The 26013-nt window shown below is 42.3% G+C and overlaps 1 protein-coding gene across 5 annotated transcripts in view; it reads left to right on the top strand.

Annotated features, from left to right (window-relative positions):
• The window catches only part of PRDM15 (PR/SET domain 15), a 61446-nt gene that overhangs the window by 32897 nt on the left and 2536 nt on the right, over window positions 1-26013 (top strand). For 2 of the 5 annotated variants that reach the window (XM_084843785.1, XM_084843790.1), the window contains 15 exons: window positions 1284-1462; window positions 2772-2866; window positions 3775-3862; window positions 4999-5166; window positions 6882-6976; window positions 9393-9524; window positions 10175-10309; window positions 13002-13165; window positions 14341-14420; window positions 15538-15657; window positions 17419-17550; window positions 19607-19693; window positions 20974-21149; window positions 23448-23528; window positions 24494-24703. In XM_084843785.1, the coding sequence (XP_084699911.1) occupies window positions 1284-1462; window positions 2772-2866; window positions 3775-3862; window positions 4999-5166; window positions 6882-6976; window positions 9393-9524; window positions 10175-10309; window positions 13002-13165; window positions 14341-14420; window positions 15538-15657; window positions 17419-17550; window positions 19607-19693; window positions 20974-21149; window positions 23448-23528; window positions 24494-24703 (1942 nt within the window). The remainder of the gene's footprint in view (window positions 1-1283; window positions 1463-2771; window positions 2867-3774; window positions 3863-4998; window positions 5167-6881; window positions 6977-9392; window positions 9525-10174; window positions 10310-13001; window positions 13166-14340; window positions 14421-15537; window positions 15658-17418; window positions 17551-19606; window positions 19694-20973; window positions 21150-23447; window positions 23529-24493; window positions 24704-26013) is intronic. The other 3 variants (XM_084843788.1, XM_084843789.1, XM_084843787.1) reach the window with 3 other exon arrangements.

Here is a 26013-nt window from a genome sequence, read left to right as displayed (position 1 = left end):
TCTGGAAGATGCTAATTTAGAATAAAAGAGATACTTTCTCATTTTGAATATAATGAAAGATGAAAAAAATAATCAAAAATACAGTCATAGATTTTTATTTTGTTTTTTGTAAATAAAAGAGCCCAAGGGTACAATCCTATGCATGTTTAGACAGGAAAACTGGGGAATGCTGACTGGGGAATGCTGGGAGTTGTAGGATTTTTTTCTGGCTGGCTGTGGAATGCTGGGAGTTATAGGATTTTTTTCTGGCTAGGGAATGCTGGGAGTTGTAGGGTATTTTTCTGTCTAAACATGCATAGGATTGCACCCTAAACAAAATAATAGGATACACACCCTTTTAAAATGTTTGAATGATTACCTTTCTTTAAAGGTGGTTCATTCTGGCAAAGAATCTCTCAATCCCAGATTACAGAGGGCACAAACCGCTCCAGGTTCTAGGAGTTAAGACATTTCGCTTGCTGATAAATCTCTGTTCAAAATTACTGTAATTTAAGACAGTAATAATATAGGTAGATTTTGCATATTTGGGAATATAAATTTCACATTTGGTCTGTGGTAATGGCAGACATGATGAACATTATAGACTAAAGCCTGATTATTGTAACTGGTTTTAATTTATCTATTTCCTTGTACAAAAAATACAGCTGTAGTAACTTCGTAAGTGTTCAGATGAGTCTCAGTAATCTTCCAGTTTACTTGGATCAAAAACAACGCTATCTTTACTGGCTTAATATATGGCAAATATCCTTTGGCTGCTAAGTTTAAATGTCTGCAACTGTACTTGTAATGTGGTATTCCATTTGCATAGCTTCTGTTCACGGATGGATAACTGGGCCACCAAATCCTTTTAGTGCTCCAGTCTATCTAAAAGAGATTCAAAATGGCAATTATTCATTTATTATTGGTAGTATTTATTTGAAGGATTTTAATCTTGCTCTTCAGCCGAAAAAGGAAAGCTAACATAGAGGGGAAAGCTTTCAGACGAGAGATTTCCTTCCTACATACTAAAGCATTGGTCCAGTGAGAGGGTTGTACCCGATGTTAGTTTTACGTAGAATAGACCCATTGAAATGAATGTGACTTCGGTTAGGCTAACATTAGATACAGCCCTGTACCAGCACTCTATCCTGTTCCAAAGAGTTGTTACCATAAATGAGATGAGAACTGCCGATACTGTAAAGAAGGGAAGGCATGGAAATGGAGGATGATAATTGGCTGCTAAGCATTCCTTTCACGGCGTGGCGAATCTTTCCCTTGTGACCTCGTCCATTCCCATCTGGTAGGTTTCCTCACCATCAGAGCTCGATGTCCTTCAAGAGAAGCTTAATCCTCTCCAGCAGACATGGGATACGGCGCAAGCTGATCAAGCAACTTGGGGAACACAAGCGGGTCTATCAGTGTAACATATGCAGTAAGATGTTTCAGAACAGCAGCAACCTCAGCAGGCACATCCGCTCTCATGGTGGGTTTAAATGCAACCTGGTTTGGTTTTCAGAGCTCCTGCAACTCATGGTTACAGTGCTTCCTAAGCCAGCAGGCAAAAATAAACAGGATCAGTTATGGGAAGCTGAAGAAGTACTTTGGTAGACCAGCTGCACATTTTCACCAGTTACGATAATGGAGTGGTGAAATAGTTTGCCAAAGACCCAGGAGAATCTTCTGTCCAATTTCAGGTGATCAGCCCTGCCACCCACCCACCCCCACTGCAGCCCTGTCCGACAGCCCACAAGTCCCCCTTGCCTTCTAGATTGGGTTTTAGGAGGTGCAGGGGGAAGGAGGGTAAGGAAAAGCGCTGCTGAGTGAGCTGCCTTCCACTCACACAAGACTGAATATCACCTTATATGGTTCTCCCGCACTGAGGTGATATGCTTGTTAAAATGCTTATATAATATTACTAGCATTTACAGAGCAATCCTATATATATGTCTACTCAGAAGTAAGCTCTATTGAGCTCAGTGGGACTTATTCCCATGTTAATATAGGATTGCCACCTCCCTTTCACTGCAATTATGCAGTTATATATTTTACTTTGTTAAATGTGTAATTCCGATGTATTCTGCATTTCTCTTATCCAGTAATGCTAGTTTACACTGCAGTGATATAGGTGGTCTAGAACCGCACTTCTCTAGTAAGCAGGAAGTAGTACCAGTGGTAGTAATCTGAATGTTTTATTAACATTATACAGAAGCAGGATCAAATTGATACATTGGAGTAGCCCCAGTGCAATGAGTAAAATCCAACATAAGTTCTAGTTAGAGTAGATCTGTTAAAAGCCAGTGTGGTGTAGTGGCAAGAGTGTTGGACTAGGAGCTGGGAGATCCGGGTTCTAGTCCCCGCTCGGCCATGGAAGCTCACTGGGTGACTTTGGGCCAGTCACAGACTCTCAGCCCAACCCACCTCACAGGGTTGTTGTTGTGAGGATAAAATGGAGAGGAGGAGGATAATGTAAGCCGCCTTGGGTTCCTTGCAAGAGGAAAAAAGGTGTAGTATAAATGCAATAAATAAATAAATAAATAAATTAAAATAAATGGGACCTAAGTTAATCATGACTAACTTAAGTCCCATTCATTTCAATAGGTCTACTCTAAGTAGGACTTATGTTGGATTTTGCCCAATATGATAACTGTAGTTTCTCTTCTAAATTTTGGAGACTATATGATAACTATTTGGTCTTATGTAAGCATGAAACCAAAGTGTTCTTAGTCATTCCTGAATTTTCCAGTTTGAGAAACAGATGACCTGACTTGGTCTTGTTGTGATTGATCCTTTAGGTGATAAATTGTTCAAATGTGAGGAATGTGCCAAGCTTTTCAGTCGAAAAGAGAGTTTGAAGCAGCATGTTTCATACAAACACAGTAGGAATGAGGTTGGTATGGGTCTCCATCAGCAAGCCATTTGTAGGGTGGGGGTGGGGAGTGGGTTATGCAGCCATGTTGGGCAGCATCTGCTAATCTGGGGATGGACCTTCTCCTAGTCATATAGAGCAATCCAATGGGACAAGGGAGGACAAAGAAGCGTCAGAGGAACTGCTACTTCCTAGGTTCTGCCAGGCTTGCACCTATAGGGAAAAAAGCAAGGGAGGTTCCTTTCTTTTCCTTTTTTTTTTTCTTCTCTTTTCCTTTGAGGGGAGATTTAGGGGGGTTGTTTGGGGGGCCCTTCAGTGATTTTCTTTTTTAACTTTTCCCTCCCACTGCTCTCAATGGGAGAGAAATAAATTATGCCAGCTTTAGGGTTGGAATAGTTTTCCCCTTGTTCCCAGGAGAACAGAAGGGGTTTGGATCCTGTGGATGCAAAGCCTCCCGTGATCTGCCCACAATATGCTCCTGACGTGCCTCCTTTTCAGCTTCTCCACTGGCAGAGTTCCACCAGTAGAGGAGCAACAGTAGTGGACCTTCCCAGTGCTGTGTGGAGGATGTTTGCAAGGACATACCTCCTTCTTCGCCAGCGGACCTCCTTTTCCATGGGTGGACAGGGAGTTCTGCTTTATCGTATAGCACTTGGGACACCTTCTCAGGGACCATAAGGTTGTGTCCATAGTTGTTTTGTCTTCTGATAAGTCTGGCACCTCTGCTATTCCAAAAGCTTAGAAATAACCATAGAAGCCTTCCCTACAATTTAAAAGTGTCTGAACTTCTGTGAAATAATTTGGGGCTGGGAGACGCCAACTCTATCATGGAAACAAATCAAACAGAGTATTTTTTAATGTATAAACTTCATATGCCTGCACATATTTCTTCTGCTTCCTTTTGATTTTTCTCCCTTTTTTCTCTTCAGGTTGACAATGAGTACAGGTACAGGTGCACTATATGCGACAAAGCTTTTAGGATAGAGAGTGCATTAGAATTCCACAACTGTAGGACAGGTATGCTAATAAGAAAATTACCTTATATAATTGATTTACATAAAGTCGTCTATGGTTTTATTTATCCAGTAAGGAAGAAGTAGTAAAAGTCATCTGGACATTCCATTTCTACTATAGAAAAGAATTATAAAATTGTCATCTCAATTTGCTTAACCAGTGAAGATGGAATAATTCACAATTTCACCTAAATGTCTTCTGTAGTTCCTTCTTGCACATTGTACTTGCTGATTTGTGGAATCCACAATATTCTGTCCCTGCAAAGTGGGATAGGTTAATATGCACAGCCCAAGCTTATTCTTAACTGAGACGTGGCCTTGCTGCCTTGGAATGATGGAAGTTGTAGTTCAGCCTATCTGGAGGGCACCAGGTTGGGAAAGGCTGGTCTGCTTGAAGTATGGCAGTCTCTTCCCTTCAGAGAGGGTGTCTTCAGACTTGCTAATGAAGCTGTACTGTACCTGAATTAGCAATTTCAGGTTTAACATCAGGTTGGAATAATCCTTTGGATTATTTCAGGGTCAACAACTTTTCAATCCTATCATCATCAAATGAGTATTTAGGATAGGGCACTGCACCATTGGCACATCCAAAATTCTTGCAGCGATAATGTTGATTAGTCATCCCAGCTTTCCTCAACCTGGCGCCCTCCCAGTGTGTTGGACTACCACTCCCCTAATCCCCCAGCATCGTTGCCTGGGGGGTTATGGGAGTTGTAGTCCAAAATCGTGGGAGGACACCAGGTTGGGGAAGGCTGACTTATGCTGTCCCAAATCATCACACTGGCTCACTAGGGTAGATTGGCACAGAATCATCTGTGTTGATATGCCCAGGTACTTGGTATTAAAGTCTTTGAATCTGATTGTAACTGGCATGCCAGGCAGGATCTCCCACACTTGCTGCACACAGAAGCTAAGATGGGCGCAGCATAAGCTAGCTCCAGTGGATACTGTCAGAGCGACGTATCACTTTGGGATCAAGGTGTTAGCGTTTAATATGGGTGGTGCCGCATAAGCTCTTGTTGCTTTTAATAGACAGGCTCTGCCGAGTTGTGCAACTGAACTGGTATGTTCTTAAAAATTACTCAGTGGTAAAAAACAAAACCATTTAGGATACTTATTCTTCTTACCCTTTTCTTGCAGATGACAAGACGTTTCAGTGTGATATGTGTTTCAGATTCTTTTCTACAAATAGCAACCTCTCAAAACACAAAAAGAAACACGGGGACAAGAAATTTGCCTGTGAGATCTGCAACAAGTTGTTCTACCGGAGGGATGTCATGTTGGATCACCAGAGACGACATCTGGAAGGTAAGTACGTTTGTGATGTGATGGATCTCTTCCTGGAACTGTCAACTCAGATTGGGATTTTGAGCAAGCATTTTCCTTAGGTTGTTGGTAATCATTCCAAAACTAGAAAGATGGCACAGTGAGACGGGTTCTTTTTGTCATTTATGGTAATGAAACACTGGAATAGGTTACAAGAAGGTTTTGAACCATTCAGGTGTAGCTATCTGTCTAAAAGTTATGATCCAAACTGCTCACATATTGGGTGAGATTTAAGAAGTGCTCATGAAGGCCTCTTTTGACATTACAAACACTTACATGTCCTTGAGTTGCATAACTTTTTTGCAAGAGTTTCTGTCTTTCCTTGTACGTATGAAAGAAAGAATAATTCTTATAACTGGAAGCTAACCTAACCAAGAAAGAGATATGTAATATATTCATATTGACAATTTACTGCTAGATAGGTTTGTGATACTATAGAGTTTGCAGCTGATCAGATGTCTGGTATTAAGCTATTGCTGTTTACTTGGGAGGCTTGAAAGAGATGGGTGCAAACAGATCTGGAGTTGAATATAACTACTGCCCACTTGGGGAAAAAATAGCTGGATAGAATTTCTTTACTAAAGATGGCATCATTCATACTCCTTTACTCAATGCAACTGTCTAAGATAGCTCCTTTTTTGCATGGGAGCAATTAGTACAGTACAGAAGTGAAGTACTTTTCTGCTGAAACCAGTGTTGGGAGTAAGGTGTTACAGTTTGAAAAGATTTGGTGTGAACGCACCCGTTCCTTGCAATGTCTTCTCAACAATTTGTTCTCTAATTTACCCAAGAGCTCAGATTGCTAGCCTCTGCAATCTGAAATAGATAAATCAAAAGGCTAAAAAGTAAACTTACAATGTATTTTCATTATGGTTCGTTCTCTGGGTACTTTTTATCCATATAAATTCTACAATAATCATACAAGACTTGCTTCAGCCAAGAGCCCTTTGCATTGACCTGGTTTGCATAATCACAGCAGCTTATACAAGCCACGGTTGTCTTGTTTAAGCCGCGGCACATGCTGGAACCATTTGGCTAATTACCACCTCCAGGTGTGACTTGTCATGTCATCTGGTGACTGGTGCATGACTGGTTTGAGGGGGAAACAACCCTCAGATAAGCCAACAACAGGCCATGGGTTATTTGAGCGTTGTTTCCCTCTCTAAGAAGTCATGCCACCTAGGTTCCGATGACACAACAAGCTGCACCCAAGTGGGTAATTAGGCAAATGGCACCCAGAAGGTGCTGGCATATGCTGCCTTTTAAACAAGCCACCGTGGTTTGTTTAAGCCACGATGATCATGCGAACCAGGCCATTGTATACCAATGTAAATAAGTAGCGTATTGTTCCATGGTGAAGAGTCATAACAGTCTGGATAGTTGAGCCACAGTAGTTGAGCCAGTGTGCTGCTATGGATAGAGAGTCAGGGTTGCACTTAAGAGAGCAAAGTTCAAATCTGTGCACAATTATGATACTCAAGTATATGGCCTCAGGCAAGGAACTACCTCTCAGCCCAATCTGCGCATGAACGTGCAGATCTAATATTAAGCAGAGCTGATTTTGTAAAGGGTGTCATTTCCATGCATTGTTGTAGTTTTGATTATGTTTTTATTCATACGAAAATATCATAGATTGAAGTGGAAAACATGGGTTATTTTATGTTTGTCCTTTTTTTGATGGGAACGGTTACCTTAAGGAGTGAGGCGTGTAAAAAGGGAGGACTTCGAGCACAGTGCAGAGAACATGGTCCGCTACAAGAAAGAGCCTTCTGCGTGCCCCGTGTGTGGAAAGGTAGGGTTCCTCGTTGGCTTCGTTAGTGGAAGTTTTGTTTCGAATTCTGAGGGCCAAAACAGACTTAACTTTAAATCCATATCTAGCAGCTACATCGTTTGTTTTCAGTTTTACTCTAGAGTAGGTGCAGGGCCCCCGATCCAGATTGGGACCCTAGCATGGGGTGTGGGATGGCTTTTAAGATCTGGATCAGGCCCCTCTGTGCCTATTCTAGAGTAAAAAATAAAATAAAATATAGCTGGTAGATACAGATTTAAAGTCATGTCTGTTTTGGCCTTGAGGGCCTGCTCACGCAGGGGTTTTGTCACAGCTTCAGTGCACTAATCCCTGAAAGCCACACAGTAACTGGCAAACCCTGCTGGTCTGCATTAATGACATGAAGTCAGCCCAGGTAGCACAAGTCCACACAGAAGAACCTTGTGCAAAACAGCAAGCAACTTGATCACCCTTTTTCTCGGGTCTCTGATTGAGTCCCTTGGGTCTCTGATTGGGAACAAACCAAAATGACACCAGAAGAAGGTCCCACATGGCCATAGGTCCAATGGCCTTCTGACACTCACAGTCCAGCTCCCAGTTCACATGTAACAACCAACCATGGGTTAATTAATTAACCCGTGGTTGGTTAGGGCCGTGCAGGAATGAGAAAACACACTGCCTCCCACCCACTTTCCGCTTCCGCTTTGGATCCGGTTTAGAAAACATCCCAGGAGCAGCCCATTCCTGGGTTGTTCTGTGAACCCGGAACTCTGGGTTGTTTCCCCCTCAACGACCCAGAGTTCTGGGTTTGCACATCACACCAAACAACCCAGGAACAGGGCATTCCAGGGTTGCTTGAGAAACTGGATGCGTCACAGAAGTGGTGAGTCGACAAGAGGCAGCATGCTTGGTCAAACACAGCCTCAGCAACCTGTGAGTTAAATATCCCATCGGTTGTCATTACTTGCCAACTGGGTCAAAGTGTCATGATGAGTTTATGGTTTAGTCTCATAGGTGGAGCTTTTTTCCCTTGTTTTCTTAAGGCATAGAAAAGAAAGAAAATGTATATTCCTGCACCTGAAACCCATCCGTAAATTTCAAAACGGGAAAATGTATATATTCAAATAGAAAAAAAGTTTTAAATCACCCATATTGTAGTTGATATTTTAAATTCAAAGCATAGGAGAATTATTCCACTGCAATTTAAACACAATGCCTTTTGCATGTTTGCTCCAAACAGTTTTCTCCAACTACCACAAAAGAGCTACTTTAGGCATGCACAGGGACTAGGGTATGCCCCGTGGGACTTTTTATTTAAGCAGCAGACTTCCTTACATATCACAATCTATTTTGGGAAATCTCAGGTTCAAAAGCAGGTTGACATGGGGCATGGTGAACTGCTGTTTAAGAAGCACCAGCCCAAAGTCCCCTTGGGCATGCAGAACTAATCATGCAATGCTTCACGTTATGGCCTATGACTTGTTTAGCTCTTCATTCACTGACACTACAGCCTTACCTAGTCAACTATTCCTTTGTCAACTGTTAAGAACTTTGCTGAAATGAGCATATTCTCTATTAACTCAGTTGTGCATTTTCAAAACTTGAGTTTTAGTTGAAGTACCTTGGAAGAAACTTTAGGAAATTTTCTCCGAAGAAAAGTTTAGGAAGACATTGCCTTGGGACAGAAATTATCTTTCTTAAAGCTGTGTCCCAACACCTAAAACTATGCCAGTGGACAAAATGTTGGACCCAGAATTAATATACATGCAGTACAGTCCTGTGCATGTTTATTTGGATGTAAGTTCCAGTTAATTCAATGGGGCTAACTCTCAAGTACATATTCATAAGATTACACTACTAGGTTCAAATCCATACTAAGTTATGCCCTCAAGAAGTGGTCTTGGGCAACACTGTTTCTCTCAGCCTTAGTTCATATTTCTAAAAGGGAAATTAATGGTCAGCACCTACATCAGGCATAGGCAACCTAGTTCCCTCCAGATGTTTTGGACTACAACTCCTATAATCCCTGGCCTTTGCCCATGCTGGCTGGACATACGGGAGTTCAGTCCAAAACATCAGGAGGGCATTAGATTGCCTATGCATGATCTGCATCGTAAAGTTGCTGTGACAGACACAGTTATGGTAAAACACTGCACAATACTTTGCAAATAAGAAGTGCTGTAAAAATGACAGAATTCAGGAGATAGATTTAATCAGTTGTACTAAACCTGGGATTTGGAAATGAAGTTACTGAGATAAACTGGAAGGACTTTTGAATAATTCCATATATTCTGCCATTTCTGAGCTGGTTTGTTCAGGGAAGAAGTTAGAGCTTCATTAAATGTCAACTAACTTCAGTTTAAAGAATAAGCAAAGATAGCTTGCTTCCCTCACAGTTCAATGGGCACAAAATTAATCTATGAACATTTTCCTTCTCCAGATATTTTCCTGTAGGAGCAACATGAACAAGCATCTCCTGACGCATGGTGATAAGAAATACACCTGTGAGATTTGTGGCCGTAAATTCTTCAGGGTAGATGTGCTGAGAGATCATATTCATGTTCATTTTAAGGTACAGTGTTTAAAGCTTGACAGTGTGCAGCGTGATTTGATTCAAGACTGGAGTTGAACAGGGATAGGAAGTCATGAGAGAGCCATGGTCATATGGCATTGGTTGCTTCACCTTAAGATTGAATTATGAGCCATACAATATATTAAATACTAATATTTCTATCTAAAATTAGTTTATGGTTGCTACAAGGATGGCTATGAGGTTCAGAAAAAGAGGGAAGCTCAATAGCAGAGTGGAGAAGAGGATAAGATTTTCTATTCTATATTTTGTCTTTCCACATGAGTAAGATGTGAAGAATAGTTAACACCGGCTGAAAGGGAGAGAAAAGCAGAAAATGGAGTCAGTGAATGTAATACTTTTGCAGCTTTTGTTTTTGAAGATACTGTCTTTTGTTGGCACTTAACATGCAGCAAGACCTTTCCATATGGTTATTTCATTATTTAGCTATTTTGGCCAAACTTGGTCCTCTGGAAACAGGCAGTGGAGCAGCATGCCCTGTTCTGGGCAGTTCTGTTTTGTTATTAATGTAAGTTCAACTGAGAAGCAAGTGAGGCTATCGTTGATTCCTGTTTTGGAGGATTTTGTAGAATCATTATGGCTGTGTTGTCAGGTTGGATGAGATTTTGAGCTTGTACCTCCACTTTGCATAGGACATAGCCATAATGGATGACCACCAGAGGGAAGAATTCATTGGAAAAATCGGAATCTCTTCAGAGGAAAATGATGAAAACTCAGATGGGAGTGTGGATTCTGAGCCCCACAAGTATAGCTGCAAAAGGTGCCAGGTAGTTTTACTCCTTTCAAACATTTTGTGGTGGGACGGGATGGTGGGAGAGTTGCCATGAGAAAAGTCAAGAATAGTCAGCCGCGTTGCTCCAGAGATCTGTGTCTGCTCCGGTGTGCGTACAGAGCTGTTGCACACACAGGCTGTAGCATTCATTTCAGTGGAGAGAGAAGATCTGTACATGCAGAAAAGAATGCACTCGTGAAGATGTGCTTCCTCTATTGAAATAAACAGGACAGATGTCCATGTGTGCAGTACAACCCTCCTGTAAGAAATCACTGGGGCATTTGTGTGTGGTGACAGATTGAGGGATTGAAGTTTGGTGGCCAGCTAGCCTGGAGCTTTAACCCACAAGTCAGCAAAGCCCTGGGAGTACTTCAAATACCTTCTGGAGTATAAACAGTGGCACCTGGAGCAAGCTTTCTCCCAAATGTCAAAACACCATCATAGTGTAATTGTTGGAAAAGGCCGCAGCTCAGCAGTAGAGCACCTGCTTTGCACACAGAAAGTCCCCAGTTCAATCCCTGGCTTCTCCAGGTAGGGCTGGATAAAACTCCTGCCTGAAACCCTGGAAAGCCACTGCCAGTCAGTGTCAGCCATACTGGGCTAGATGGACCAATGATCTGACTCAATTTCCTATGTTTCCATGTTCCTAATAAGGCAGCTTCCTATGTTCCTAATAAGAAAATATTTTTTAAAATCCTATTGCGATTCAACACCAACTCTTCTCAAGTTTCTTGCACTCTGAATAAATTCTGCTGTGTTTTGTTTATTTATTGTTGTGGTGGGCTTTTTCCCACAACAAGAAATATAGCATTAATAAACTAAACAAGAGTCAGGCATAAGAATAACAAATATTACAATAATCAACATACACAGCACATAACATTACAGATGCAATTACTAGATATCTTAGAATATCAAAGTAAGGTGGGACAGCTCTGTTCATCTGGTAGTAGGTATAATAGGTTTATTAATAACTAAAACAATGAAACTGAGTTTGGTGTAAGCAGATATGAATCTTATTACATTATTTTTGAGCGGGGTCTGAACTTGAAATATTTTAGATAGGACTGGGTCAGAGAAGAGTTCTGGACTGGAGAAGGAAGAGTAGGTAGAGGGGACATATGGACAGAGAAGCCCAATATTATGTCCAAGGCAGTTTTTAGCCTCTAACAGATTCTGTTTCCATATTTTCTTATCTTTTTCCACAAACAAAAAGGATAACATAACCATTGTTTATTTTGTAAGTAATTAAATAGTTTTTGCCTAGGCCATAGCAGCAAATAAGACAAAGAACATTGGGTTTGGCCCCAGACAGGCCCTTCTGTGAACAGAACAGACCCTGATCCAGTGGAAGCTCACACTGGAATAAGTGGGGAGGCGGTTTTCACCAATTCCCCCCCCACACTTTGGCCCTCAGTGCCACCTCCAATGCTGTCCCAGAGGTCTCCCAACCCTCCAGAGCAGCTTTTCAAGGGGCTTCAGGACAAGGAGGAATTGATGAAAATCCCCTCACCTCCCTCCAGCAGCGTCACTTGAGTGGCTCTCTGCTCAACGCAAGTCTGGATTGAACACAATATATGGGATTATGAACAACAAAAGTTCTGACACAGAATAGTGAGGCCCTTCCCTTTTTTAAAAGATGAAAACAGAAAGTTCACAGAAATTTATATTAACAGAAGCTGCCTGAAATTGTTAATTACCTTGGTGTCAAAGTCTCATCTTCCATAGAGCAGAAAGGGGCTGTATGTGTGTGTGGTTTTCTTGAAGCAAGCATCTAATGTCCTGTACATCCCCTCTGTTGAAAATATTATTCTAGAAGCCTGTTAATTCATAGAATGATAGAATAGTAGGGTTGGAAGGGGCCTACAAGACCATCGAGTCCAACCCCCAATTCAAATCAGTATGTGAAATTCATCCCTGTCACATCCATTTCTTCTTCGCCCTTGTTGTCAGGTCAGAATGCTGCAGTGACAGTAGAAGCCACAAATGGCAGAATTCCCTAGTCGGGATCAAGAATCCAGATTTTTTTGCCTCCTTTTCTGCCAGTGCCACAGAGACTTTCCTGTCTTTAAGCCTGATGTATAGTTTTGTTTCAATCCTACTTTGTTCTTCAAGTCACCCATTGTTTCCTCAGATTCCTGCTTTTTCAGGCCATTGTCCTACTTCCTTTGGTAATTCTGTTTCTATATAGCCTCCTCAGCACATCTTTCTCTCCTTCCCTATAACATAACAGTCCCTCCTTATCTTAAGTGCTGTGAGGTTTTGTCAGAACACCCTTCCTCATTAGTCCCTTCTTGCCTCATATTTCCTCATGTCTCTCCACCTATACTTCCTTCAGATTCTTCTTTCTCAGGCAGTTGCCTACTCTGCACTTTTCCTTCAGCCTCCTCGGCTGTGGAATCACATTGTCCCTTAGTCATCCTGTGAGAGGTATCCCAGGCAAACTGGCAATGTTTCCTTCCCTCACAGATTCTGGACTGCTTTTTGTTCCCTGAGCCACTGCATCAACTCCAGCAAACAGTGGCAGAGACTTCACTACGTCATGTGCAACACGATAGAGAGTGTTTCTGATGGTTGGCTACTTTTGCTGTTTATCCCAAAGCTGCATTAGCCTAGTGGTTGCTGTTTCTCAAGGCGTGTCCCCTCTCTCCCCAGTGTGGTGCATTCACTTTTGTTTCATTCTCCAGTTGACATTTGGCCGAGGAAAAGAGTACTTGAAACACATCATGGAAGTTCACAAGGAGAAGGGCTATGGCTGTAGCATCTGCAATAGACGCTTTGCCTTGAAGGCAACTTACCATGCGCACATGGTCATTCATCGGGAGAACCTGCCGGACCCTAACGTGCAGAAGTAAGCAGATCTGTCTGACAAAACTAAATCAGTTCTGTCTGCTATGTGTGAGTACATCTCACTGATTTCAGTGTGACGTATGCCCGAGAAAGTGCAGGCAGGATTGCAACCTGAGAACTATTTCTCAGAGTTGGCGATGAAACCTTAGCAAAGAAGAGCAGTCAGAAGCAGGCTTGAAAGTAATGATAGACTTATGGCAGCTGGGGGGAACCTGTGGCCCTCCAGATGTTGTTGAACTACAGCTTCCATCATCCTTCACCACTGGTCATGCTGGCTAAGGCTTATGGGAGTTGGGGTCCACAGCATCTTGAGGGCTACAGGTTCCCCACCCCTGACTTAGCATTGACCTAGGACATCTACTTCAAAGGTGTTTACCTCGGGTAACTTAATGTGCTCCAGAAGCAGCAGCCTCCATTTCCCCCTCACTACCCTGTGGAGAGGGTGCAGATTTCAAGCGTGATACAATTAACTGCAACAATGGCAGCAAAAGAACTTGGGTGATGCTCCTTCACTGGTTACATGGAACTATTACGAGCATGCAAGTACAACCTTCAGCTTCAGATGATGTCTGTGTGTGAGGCATGGGAGAAAGAGAATGAGAAATAGCAGCTGCCACTTCCAGGGCGCATGTATGAACTCGTCCGTACTTTCATTTTGCCCCAGCTTATCTCCTGTATAGTGGGAATGCTCTTACCTCACAGGAATCTGTGAAGAAAAATCCCAGCATGAGAAAGTTTAACAACAGAGAGAGGAGGTGATGAGTTCTTAATATTTATTTATTTATTATATTTCTATACCACCCAGTGGCCAAAGCTCTCTGGGCAGTTCATAAAATCTCTGGATGGATAGGCTAAAAATATGCCTAGAACAAATGTTAAAAATTATAAATCCATAAACAACATAAAAACTCTAAACACAATAGACAACAAAATGCAATGCTCATTTGTAATCTGCAGAAAATTTAAGAATCTTGAACCTATGAGTCTATGCAGGAGATCTTCTAGTAGGTGGATGGGCAAACACAGTTAGGTTTTCTACATAATTCCAAGGAACATTGGTACTATTTTAAAGAACTGTTTCAATTTTTTTTCAAAGAAAAGTACACAATTGAGAGTATAGATTTTCAGTTAATCAGAAAAAGGATGTCACTAGCTGATCTTTATTTCCTATTTTAGATATATCCATCCATGTGAAATCTGTGGAAGGATTTTTAACAGCATAGGGAATTTAGAACGGCATAAACTTATTCATACAGGTAGACTCATTTTATTACTGTTCTCTTAATAACAAAGATATTGTTCTTCTGCTGCTTTTTAATTCTGTAATTGAATTCTATGTGTCGGGAAGATAGATTAAAATGATTAATTCTATGTTGAGAAAATTCTACTGAAAATACCTCAAACGTATATTTTTTCCCCGGGGAGGGGGGGAAATCCCTCAAGATAGGAAAATGCTCACAGTTACATTAGCCGCAGCCCATAGAGCAGGGGTTGGCAACTTGTGGCACTCCAGATGTTTTGGCCTACAACTACCATGATCCTTCACCATTGGCTATGCTGGCCAGGGCTGATGGGAGTAGTAGGGCAAAACATCTGAAGGACCACAAGTTGCCCACCCCTGCATAGAGACTATAAAGTAGGCACAATTTGCAGGAAGCCCCAACCCCTGCTGAACATTGCACATTGCGTTGCGCATTGGGTGGATCTTCCCACACCTCTTGCCTCTTCACCGTGGTTGTGGTCATCCTGGCAAGAAGGAGTGGTGAGATGGCTTAAGAGAGGCAGAGCTAGACAGGAGTCACAGGTGAAATAAACACTGCCTCATGCTCTGCTGGAGGAGGTGAGGAAATTGGCTCCCTCTTCTCTAACCCCTGCCTTAGTGGGACTTTCTAACTGGATAAGGATTTCCTATCCCTCTAGGGCAGAAGCATTTCTTGGTCACTTCTTTAGCCTCCCAATGCGGGATGCAGTTTAGTGCATCTCTAACTTTTAAAACATCTCCCATTGTTTGCTGCAGTCACCCTAATATTGTTTCTCTCTCTCTCTCTCTCTCTCTCTTTCTCCCTCCCCTCTCATTTTGCTTATTTGTCACCACTTTTATTTGCATCTTGCCACACTTTACAGCTCTTTTTACAGCTATTCAGAGCTTCCTTCGCATTACAGCTGCCCCTGTAACTTTCTCTGCCTCTATCCCATTTCACATCTCTTCTTAAAACCCTTTGCTTTGAGAGTGGGAGGGCTGGCTGCTTTATAAAAATGCTGAAAGGGGTGCTTTGGGGTTTTTTAAAAACTTGCACATGAAACATGTGTTTTCCCCCTTGGTCTTTTGTTCAAATAACAATTTCCTTTCCTTTTTCTTTCTTTTTTTTAAAGGTGTGAAAAGTCATGCCTGTGAACAGTGTGGTAAGTCATTTGCAAGGAAGGACATGTTAAAAGAACACATGCGAGTCCATGACAATATCCGGGAATATCTGTGTGCAGAGTGTGGTAAAGGTATGAGTATCCTTTTATTTCCTTAAATTACTGTAGTGCTCCTTCAAAAATACCACTTTCAGAATATGAATCTTCATTGATCATCACTGAGTCCTCCATATATATGACCAAGTGATGTATTGCTATAGAACTGGTGGCTTTATTTCTTCGTTGCTTATGCATATGCTTCCATAAGGATAAATCAGGGATGTTATTGCTGCACCTGAAATGCGCTAAGATATTTACCACTGCTTGTGATGGTGCATTATTCATGCTCTCCCTCATAGGAGTACTTCTGATTCTGACACAGAATCAGAAATAATGTGCTATTCACTTAACACCCATGATCTGTGAGCATCTTTGGCTGTAGAAATACTTTTCCTGTGCACCACAGTAGTTACAGCCACTGCTAACTACAATGTTGCTTGGCTGTGTATCATCTCCCAAAGAGTTAAAAACACTGGTGTAGTGGTTATAGTGTCGGACTAAGACCAGGAATACATGTGTTGAAATCCACACTCAGCCATAAAGCTTACCAGTTGACCTTGGGCAAGCAACTATCTCACAGGGTTGTTGTGAAGATAGAAGGGAGGAGCAGAACTATGTACACTGCCCTGAATTTGTTGCAGGGGTGAGGTGGGGGATAAAAATGTAATTAATCATAATATTGACAGAATTAGTTACCAATATGCGACCTAAGCATCTTCAACACTTTATTTATTTCAAAGGGAGTCCCGTTGACTTTGATGGATCCTGCTTTCAAGTATTTTAATTAAGAAATCAGTCAGAGGGCAGTATCCAACAGTGTCCTACCGCTAGCAGAATGATGCGCTAGCAGAAACGAGGTTCCGAATTATGTGCAAGGGAAGAATCGCAAGATGATCCGCAACCACTTTCAGAAGTGGGCCATGTGCTCCGCTAGCGCAGTGCCCAAGTGCTTGTGCAGCTGAAAGATTTGGCGGAACTCCACTAGTGCTGCTTGAGTTTTCAGAAGGACAATTGTGGATACTGCCCAGAAAGTTTTAAAATATTTATCTATTGCCCCATCTTACATGCAAGGTAGCTTAAAATGCCCATTATTCATTTTTAAACTGCATTAATCATTTTTTAAATTAAAAACACCTAAACCTCATCAGCAAATGGACATCTACTCCCCTGCATTTTGCATGTTTTCATCAATATATGAGCTTGTTTGCTTGAGTTTTCTACAGCTATTTGCTCTGCAAGCCACTGACTGCAATGCACATGCTCTCTAGCATGCATTAGTCGATGTGTGAATATTCCTGCCTTGCAGCGGTGCAGTTAGACTAGACAGCCTTTTGCTCCTTTGCCATTCAGTGACTGTTTTCTGCTTCACTTGAATTCCATGGAACAGCCTTAAATGCTGTAAATTACTTCTTAGACCCTAGGCTCTATCTCTAAAGAGACAGCAGCTGAATGAACAGAATCCTTTAAATAAATGAACTTGTGCACAAATACATGCTCAGCTTCATAATTCAGTTTTGAAAGTCCCATTTCAAAGCCTCTCAGTTCTTTTATGGCCTTTCTTCATGGGTCTTTTGAAAGCTTTTATATGGATTATTTTTTAAAATAAGACTATAGTTCAAAGGTATTTTTCAGCCAAGTTGTACAAAATGGGTGTTCATTTTCATTTTCCCTTGGAGATGGTCATAAGCTCAAAACCTTCTCATGCGCAGAGCCCTTTCCCTTGTGCGTGGCTTGAGTAAAGGGTGTTGAAAGGGCTTCTCCACGATGCCTTAGCCTCAGCTTTATTCTTTGCAGGCATGAAAACAAAACATGCACTGCGCCACCACATGAAGCTTCATAAAGGGATAAAGGAGTATGAATGCACTGAGTGCCATCGGAAATTTGCACAGAAAGTCAATATGCTTAAGCACTACAAAAGGCATACAGGTGAGTACCATGGACAGGAGGCACACAGCCTTTGCAGAGTGAACCAAATCACCTAGAAGTCAATAGGGCAGTGGTAGGCAACCATTTGGGCCGTGGGTACATTTGGCAATTTCAGAAACTCTCCTGGGCACCACCACAAAATGGCTACCGTGGAAGGCATGGCGAAGGACAAGTAACTTGCTCAAAAGACTGAGTACAAGGCAGAAGTACAACACACCAAACAGCACATTTGAACCCACAATTTTCAGCACCAATATATATGGCACTTGGTTTAGCCCCTTTATAGAATTCCCAGCTTCCTGTGGAGAAAGCCATGTCGATAAATAGATGCAAGTGTGTAGCAAAGTCATATCCATAGAGGTTGATGCAGGTAACGCTGTTAGCCTTTTTTTAAAAAAAATCAAGCACATCTATGTAATTTTGACCAGCATCTTTCACATTTCAGTGGATGAAGGACTGCTAGCTGAAATGGAATGGCTAATAAAGACAGGGAGCTGGAGGAAGATATCTGCATTTTTGAAATATGTGATGTAAACTGGGGAACTCTTAGTGCTTATAAAGTGAACAGCAGACATCTTTGCCCCAAGAAGAACTGCAGTGATGTAGTCTTTGTCAATAAATTCCATTTTACTTATCTCTGTGAATACTAACAGTATAATTTTGAGGCTTCCGAGACCTATCATATGCTCATTGGCTTATGTGAATGCAAGTGCCTCCTATTGGAGTTTGCATTGATTTTTGGAATAAGATTTTCTTCTGTCAGCCCAACTTGTACCAAAGTTGTTTTATTTATTTATTTATTTATTTATAATATTTATATAACACCTTTCAGCAGAACTCCTAGGGTGGTTTACAAAGACAAGGTATACATAAACAAAATATAACCGACAACATGTTAAAAGAGAAAAAATATATGAAAATATATTACAATTCCTAGAAGATAAAAATGTCTTTGCCTGGCACCAAAAGGTGATCATAACAATGTTGGTGCCAAATGGGCCTCTTTGGGGAGAGAATTCCATAAATGGTGTGCTACTGTTGAGAAGGCTCTCTCTCTCTGGTTGCGACCTGCCTTACCTCAGATGGGCGGGGGTGGGATGGGGGGACACCAAGACCAGAGCCTCTGAAGATAACCTCAATACATGAGTAGGTTGGTATGGGGGCATGAGTTCCTTATGTACCTGGGCCCTAGGCTGTATAGGGCTTTAAAGGCAAGTGCTAGCACTCTGAACTGTGCTCAGAAACAGACTGGAAGCCAGTGATACCAGCGAGATATGTTCCCACCAACAGGTCTCGGTCAACAGCCTGGCAGCTGTATTTTGAACTAATGCTTCCAAATAGTTTTCAAGGTCTCCCCCATGTTCAGCATATTACAGTAGTCAATCCTATATGTTACCAGAGCATAAGTAGCTATGGCCAGGCTATCTCTGTCCAGAAATGGCTGCAGCTGGTGCACCAGCATAAACCTGTGAAAGGAGCCCCTTGTCATAGAGGCTGCCTGGGCCTTCAGTGACAAAGCTGGACCCAGGAGTATCCCAGACTACAAACTTAATCCTTTAGGCAGATACAATCCCATCCAGAACAGGTTGAATGCCATTTCTCTAAACAGGCAAACCACCTACCCACAGAATATCTGTCTTGTTGGGATTAAGTTTGCGCGTATTGTCCCTCATCCAGCACAACACTGATTCCAGGCACTAGTTCAGCACCTCCACTGCCACGCCTGAATCCAATGAATAAGAGAGAGAGCTGGGTGTCATCAGTATATTGTTGAGAGGTGACCCCAAATCCCCATATGACATCTCCCAGTAGTTTCATATAAATGTTAAAAGCATGGGGGACAAGACAGAACCCTGCAGAACCCCATAGCATAAACAAGCAGTAGTCCCCCAGCACCACCGGTTAGCATTTGCTGTGCTGCTTTGAACATTGGCATAACTTTGGGACTGAAGGAACAACTAATGGAAGAGATGCCTTTTGTAATACGGCATTTCAGATTTGCCATAGGGCTCTTTAGGAGAATATTATTTTGGTGCTTAACATAATTTCTAATCAGCAGGGATCAAAGATTTCATGTGTGAGCTCTGCGGGAAGACCTTTAGCGAGAGGAATACAATGGAAACCCATAAACTAATACACACAGGTAAACGCTTGGATGGAACTATATGCCATTAATCCTAAAAACTTATCATAAAAAGTGGAGATCTCAGATAACGTAGGATCACATGTTATGCATCTGATAAGTGGACTCAAACCTATGCTGGGGTGGGCAGACTTTTTAACCCTGAGGGCCGCATTCCATCCAGGGTAATCTAGCAAGAGCAGTGCCAGCTGTGGGAAGGATCAGGGTACCCCTTCCCCTCACTCACACACCCACTGTGCCTCCCAATCACACACATACAGTTCTAATCCCTCCCTCCCTCCCACCCACGACAACAATCTGGATGAAGATCCCCGTGTGCTGCTATGATGCTTCTTCCTAAGCTTAACAGCACCACAGCTGGATCCACATAAGGAGGGGAGGGCTAAACCTCCCCTCCCCTTGCAATTCCCCCACAGACACACACACACTCATCCCCCCCAACTCAGGTGGGGAAGGCTTTTGGAGATCTTTCATCCCTCGTTTCTTCCTTGGCTGAAGTGAGAGAGAGAGACCAGCCCCAGTAGTCTTCCGCTGCTCTAGCCACCACAGACTGTGGTTTCCCTCCCAGGATTTGTATTCCAAAGAGAGAAACCACAGAGTGTGGCATGGAGGCTAGAGCAGTGAGACTTGTAAATGCAACCCAGGGTGTCTTCAGTTTCTTCTGGGCTGCAGTGAAAGAGAGACTGGAAGTCTTTTGCTTCTCTAGCTGCTGTGCTCCATGATTTCTGTGTCAAAAACAGGAGCTGCCACGGGCCACATTTAAAAAGGCTAAGGACCACATGTGCTTGTCCACCTCTGCCATAACAAGTTTGTTTCTTGAAGCTACCACAGGACTCTTTGTTGCTTTATCTATCAGATAGCAAATCAAAATCTCTTTCATGTCAACTCATTCAATATAACTCAGAAATTTGAGAGGGAGCTAAAATATCTTCTTCTCCTTTTAGCTACATCGACTCAAACATTTACTTGCCTGAGATAATGAGGTGGCCCTGATTGTGTTACCCCCTGGTCTCAGATGGCAAGCTCTGTCTGATGATTGTCCCAACGGTCACTCTTCCAGAGTTAATCTTCCTTATTACTGGTATCCCTTTGCTTTATTCCAGTCCACCTTAATCAGTGAATAAGTTTCTCCCATCTATACAAGTATAATATACTTTCTCCAGATTATTTTTTAAAAAATAACTCTTTAAAAATTGCTGTGGTTGAAATGCCAGAAATGTAATATAAAAATGGCAGTACTTGAGAAGTAATACTAAAGCTCTTGTTGTACTTGTTCCTAGTAGGGAAGCAGTGGACATGCTCCGTGTGTGATAAAAAGTATGTCACGGATTACATGCTTCAGAAGCACATCCAGCTGACTCACGATAAGGTCGAAGCCCAGAGTTGTCAGCTCTGTGGGACAAAGGTTTCTACTAGAGCTTCAATGAGTCGTCACATGAGACGAAAGCACCCAGAGGTGAGCATGCTGACAGATTAAGAGTTTTGGGTTTCTGCTGACTTCCCAGTGAGACATGTATAACTTACATGCATTCTTGTTCTGAATTTTGTTTTGGTGCACTAATGGCAATTCCCCAACTTTGTTCTCTTTATGATGGCTGCTGACAACTGTTTTTCACATCTTAGTTAATTCTGCTTTCTAATACAACACACTTATTATACCTATGGTTCAAGCCAAGCAGATCACCAACTATATTGGGCAGAAATCAGACCAAATAGTCCCCGACATTAGTACATTCCTTTAAAATGGAAAGTCAAATGCTTGTTATATTTTGTCTTAATTTCAAGGTACCCAACGCTTTCAGGAACAGCCATTGACGGTCTGACTAATTACTTAGGTATTGAACCATTTTAAAAGTATGTTTTGAGTCCACTTCTTAGCCAAAAGGGAAAAGAACTGTTGTAAAGAAAATCAGTATAAATAGGTTTCATATTTTAATTCTATACAGGTTTGAATTGAATACTGCACTGAACTGTAGACTACATTTTGGATGTTTTTAGTTTTAAAGTGGCTTTTTCATGCTCATTTTAAATGTTCGCTCATGAAACACTTGTATAGTTCAAAACGAAGCATGCAACTGAAACATTGACCGGGTTTGCGTGTAATGACAACCCATGGGTTGTTTAACCCAGGAATTGTCGGGGCTAAGCAGCAGCGAGTGAGCGCGCTGCTTTTTGCGCACTCATCGCTTCCGCTTTCGATCAGCAACTACCCATTGTTTGTTGTTGGGTTAGCTCTGAGGTGTTTAGCTCCTAACCAACCCAGAGTTCCAGGTGTGGACATCATGATAACAACCCAGGAACAGGGCGGGGTGTTCCTGGGTTGTTGATTGAAAGCAGAAGTGATGAGCACTCGGGGTGCAGTGCACTCTCTCACAGCCGCTCAGCCCCAACAATTCCTGGATTAAACAACCCAGGAATGTTTGTGACATGCGAACTAGGTAATTGACCAGTGACAGCCCATGTGTACGTGATTACATAGGTAAGGTGAGTTCAAGAGCTGAATTTAGCAAGAGTGGTGAGACTGGATACCCAAAATATTGCAGCAGAATCTCTTGCACAGAACATGCCTACAGGTAGCTGCAATATGGCTACAAGTGAGTAAGGGAAGGAAGGGGGGAATGATTCCGCAGCCTTCTCCAACTCTTCCCATTGTGGCACAGAGAGTTGTAGGTGGGTGCAATAATGAGCTTCATACACTGAAACCTCATAGGTCAGGCTCTGAGTTGTTTAGAACAAACCTGCAGTGTTGTCCAACAGTACTAGACCCAGTGGAGGCTGGCATGAGAGCCATCAGCCTCCACTGATTAGTCCCCTATTGCAGTCTGGGGTTGGGCTGCAGCTGAGTGAGTGCAACAACTCTGTCATGTTATCCATTGGTTTCATCCCCATATTACAGGCTGGGCTGAGAGACTAGTATGCAACAACCTGGCAGTGTAGTTCACTGTTATGCCCCTCTTGCAGGTTGCAGGGTTGAGCAGAGAGCGAGCGTAGCTTATAGCAACCCTGCACTGCACCCCACTGTTAATATTGCAGGTCAGAGGTGAGACCAAGGCTGCTTTGGATTCCCACTCAAAAATCCCCCATACCTCTCAGGTTGCGACACAGGTCACTCCACTTAAATAGCTCCCCCAGACCCCCTCCCAGGCCAAAGCAAGCATTTAGTGGCACCCCGACGCCTCATGCTCCATCGACTTGCAGACAGACTGGTTGCACTTTTAAATGTTCAGAAACTAAGAAACAAACGCATGTGAAGTAAGACCCCAGTTAGAGCAGGGTCTTTGATGCTGCATGTTGTTTTTTCAACCCCCTTCAGTCACAAGCTCAGGTAACACATGTACCCCAGGGGTACATGGCAACATTTTGTTGCAGGATCCCATTTGCAATTCTTACGAAGTCCAGTTAGAATGGAAACCGTTCAGGGAGGGGAGGACCCAAAAGGCAGCTGTCCCCTCAGCCGAGCCAATGGAACGGGCACCACTGTCCCACTTCTCTCTCTCTCTCGCTGTGCTGCAGCCAGATGGAATGGCTGCTAGTAGATGTTAAAGGAGAGGAGGACCCGAATGGCCACTGGTCTCACTCGAGGCAATGGCGTGGGCCCTGCTGTCCCTCCGATGCAGCCAGATAGCATGGCTATATGAAATCTAATACAAAATAAAGTCATCCACACATTGCTTCATATTAGGGTAACTCTCCCTTGTCCTTGATTAATGCTGCTTGGATTACGTTATTCCATCATATGTACGTTTATTTCCAGGTGCTTTCAGTTAGGATTGATGACTTGGACCAGCTCTCAGAGACCACTACCGTGGATGCTTCTTCTATAGGAATTGTGCAGGTAAAGTGCAAATGTAGCCAAATGTGACATCTTAATGCACCCTCATGTTTCCCTATTATATATTGTGGGTATATACTTCCATAGCATACAAAAGGCATGGGCAAACTGCAGCTCCGGATGTTCTTTTGTGCAGCATGCATGCCCTTGATTACCATCCTGAGAATTCCAGATTTCATTTTAAAGTTTATACTTCTAGTCCTTGTGTAGAGATATCTTTTGAAAATGCAGTAACAAAAATGGTTGATGTGGTTTTTGTACGGAACAAGATGCCTACCACCGGCATACAGTTTTACTAAAAATAAAAGTATACCCATAAACCATATGATAAATCCTATGATTTTAAATTCAGGAGGCCATTGACACACTTTCTGTATTCTAGCCGTGACTTGCAGAGACTTAGAATGCATTCACACCACTTCAGTTTGAGATCAGAGGTCCTTTCCAGTCATTCCTTGAAGAGATCTTTATGGAATTCATCACATGAAATAAAAAAAGTCTTGTGGCATCTTAAAGATTAACAGATGTATTGTGCCATAAGATTTCATGGATTAGAGCCCATTTTATCAGACACATGAAGGGCTATCTTGAATGGTAGATATACATCAGTATAGAGAAAAAAAAATATAAATAGTGGGGCCAGAAGACCATGAAATGCAAGAGGCATGGTCTGTGACATTTCTATGTAAAGCTCAAATATATACAAAATAAGCACAGTGCCCTTTCACATCAGCAGTAATTAGTGATAATACAATCTTTCTAACTTTGCTGTGCTAGTTTAACACCAGTAACATGAGAGAAAACCATTGTCTTGATTGAGTCCTAAACAAATAAAATCAAACATGCTGATAATTTTTTAACCCAGCAATTTAAACCTGGAGTTTACCCTTGAAGTTCTTTTGTTGAAGAAAAGTAAATGTTGAAGGAGATCAGTGACGTTGTGTTTCATTGAAAACTCTACCATACAGCCAGACCTAGCCCTGGAAACGGGAGAGTTACCAGAAGGCAAGCATATGAAGGCTCATAAACGAGGCCATAAACGAAAACATAAGCCTGGTGAAGAGGAGGAAACTCAAGTGCCTGAGGATTCTGCCTTCAGTGAATATACAGAAAAAGAAGTGGAATTCACAGGGAATGTGGGAGATGAGACCAATTCAGCTGTGCAAAGCATTCAGCAGGTGAGTGCCATTTACAAAGGAAGGTGAGAACTGTGAAAGTCACTGTAAATATGTATGCCCCAGCCGTGAGCTTCCAAACTTTAGAGGTGCTCAGAAAGTGATAAGTCAGATCCAGGTTTGCTTACAAGGAGATTTTATTGAATACTTAGAGCGTACAGGCGTACCCAATCATTGGATCAGACAAAGGCTCTTTACACAGAATTCTACTACAAGAAAACTTTTATATCATACATGTGTTGCATGCGTAGCAGTGAGATAATATGACAGGTGCAAGCATCAATCATGTGTATTGAAGCTTATCTACAACTTCCTCAGCATAGCCTGGCAGTGCTTGGCAGCACTTAATAACATACTTAGCAGAAGCAAGACTATCATAACTTTCCCAGCACATACACCTGGTTCTGTTTAAGATAAACAGAGCTTCACTTCTCAGGCTCATCCTAGGCCCTGCTAAGAAAATGGTGCCAGGCTCGTTAGCATGGAATGTGTGTGTGTGGGGGCTATATTGGCCTTTGACTCGTCTTAAAGCCAAGAGGCCCACTTGCAAGGGATTGCTACTAATAATGAACCAAAGCAGAGAGCATTATGGATCTCTAAGCATCTGTAAAAGTACTGTTAGCTTTCTTACAGGCCTGGGCCCTTGCAAAATACAGGGAACGTTACTAGGGATTTCATGAGCATATGGAGTTTGCAGTAGGATGGTTGTGCAAAGAATCTGTGAAATGCTCATCACTGTTGATGACACCCTTTGGATGCCTCTGTGTGCGAGCTCCCTGTCCGCGGCTGAGTTACTCCTGTGGGAGCAAATAGTTTGTTGTATTTGGGGGCATCCATTGGGAAGAGGCACACTTGCCCTCCTGTGCAAACATTCATGACCCCGGTGCTGTTGTGGGAGGGGCAGACTGTGCCCCCACCACACTAGGGCCTCACTTGCTTTGATAGGAGCCACTGCAGCCACTAATTTGGGTGGTCAAGTCTCCTCTTCCTCGCTTTGCCCTGCTTTCTGCATAGCACAGCCCATCCTTTGGCCAGTGACCAAAACGTTTAATGGGATGGGGAGAACCAAGAGTACACCTAATGGGTCCAGCTTAATAACTCCTTTAGTACCAGTTTAACTTGGATTTAAGATGCTGTATTTGCCAGCTTCTGCCAACTAATTAAAGCAGTAAGCCTGGCATTAATTTAGAGGGATTTTCTTTTCCTTGCTTATAAACAATGTTCAGAGACTGATTTGTTAATTAAGGTTAATGCTACACTGTCTTAGATTAGTATTTTGAGATTTTTGTAGTGAATACAAATATATCTTGGCT

This window comes from Heloderma suspectum, chromosome 3, assembly GCF_057233095.1.
Source record: "Heloderma suspectum isolate Gila_16-S chromosome 3, 16-S_ref, whole genome shotgun sequence".
In the NCBI taxonomy this organism is placed as follows: domain Eukaryota; kingdom Metazoa; phylum Chordata; class Lepidosauria; order Squamata; family Helodermatidae; genus Heloderma; species Heloderma suspectum.
Note: the sequence above shows the minus strand (reverse complement) of the source record. Positions and strands in the feature narration are given on the sequence as shown.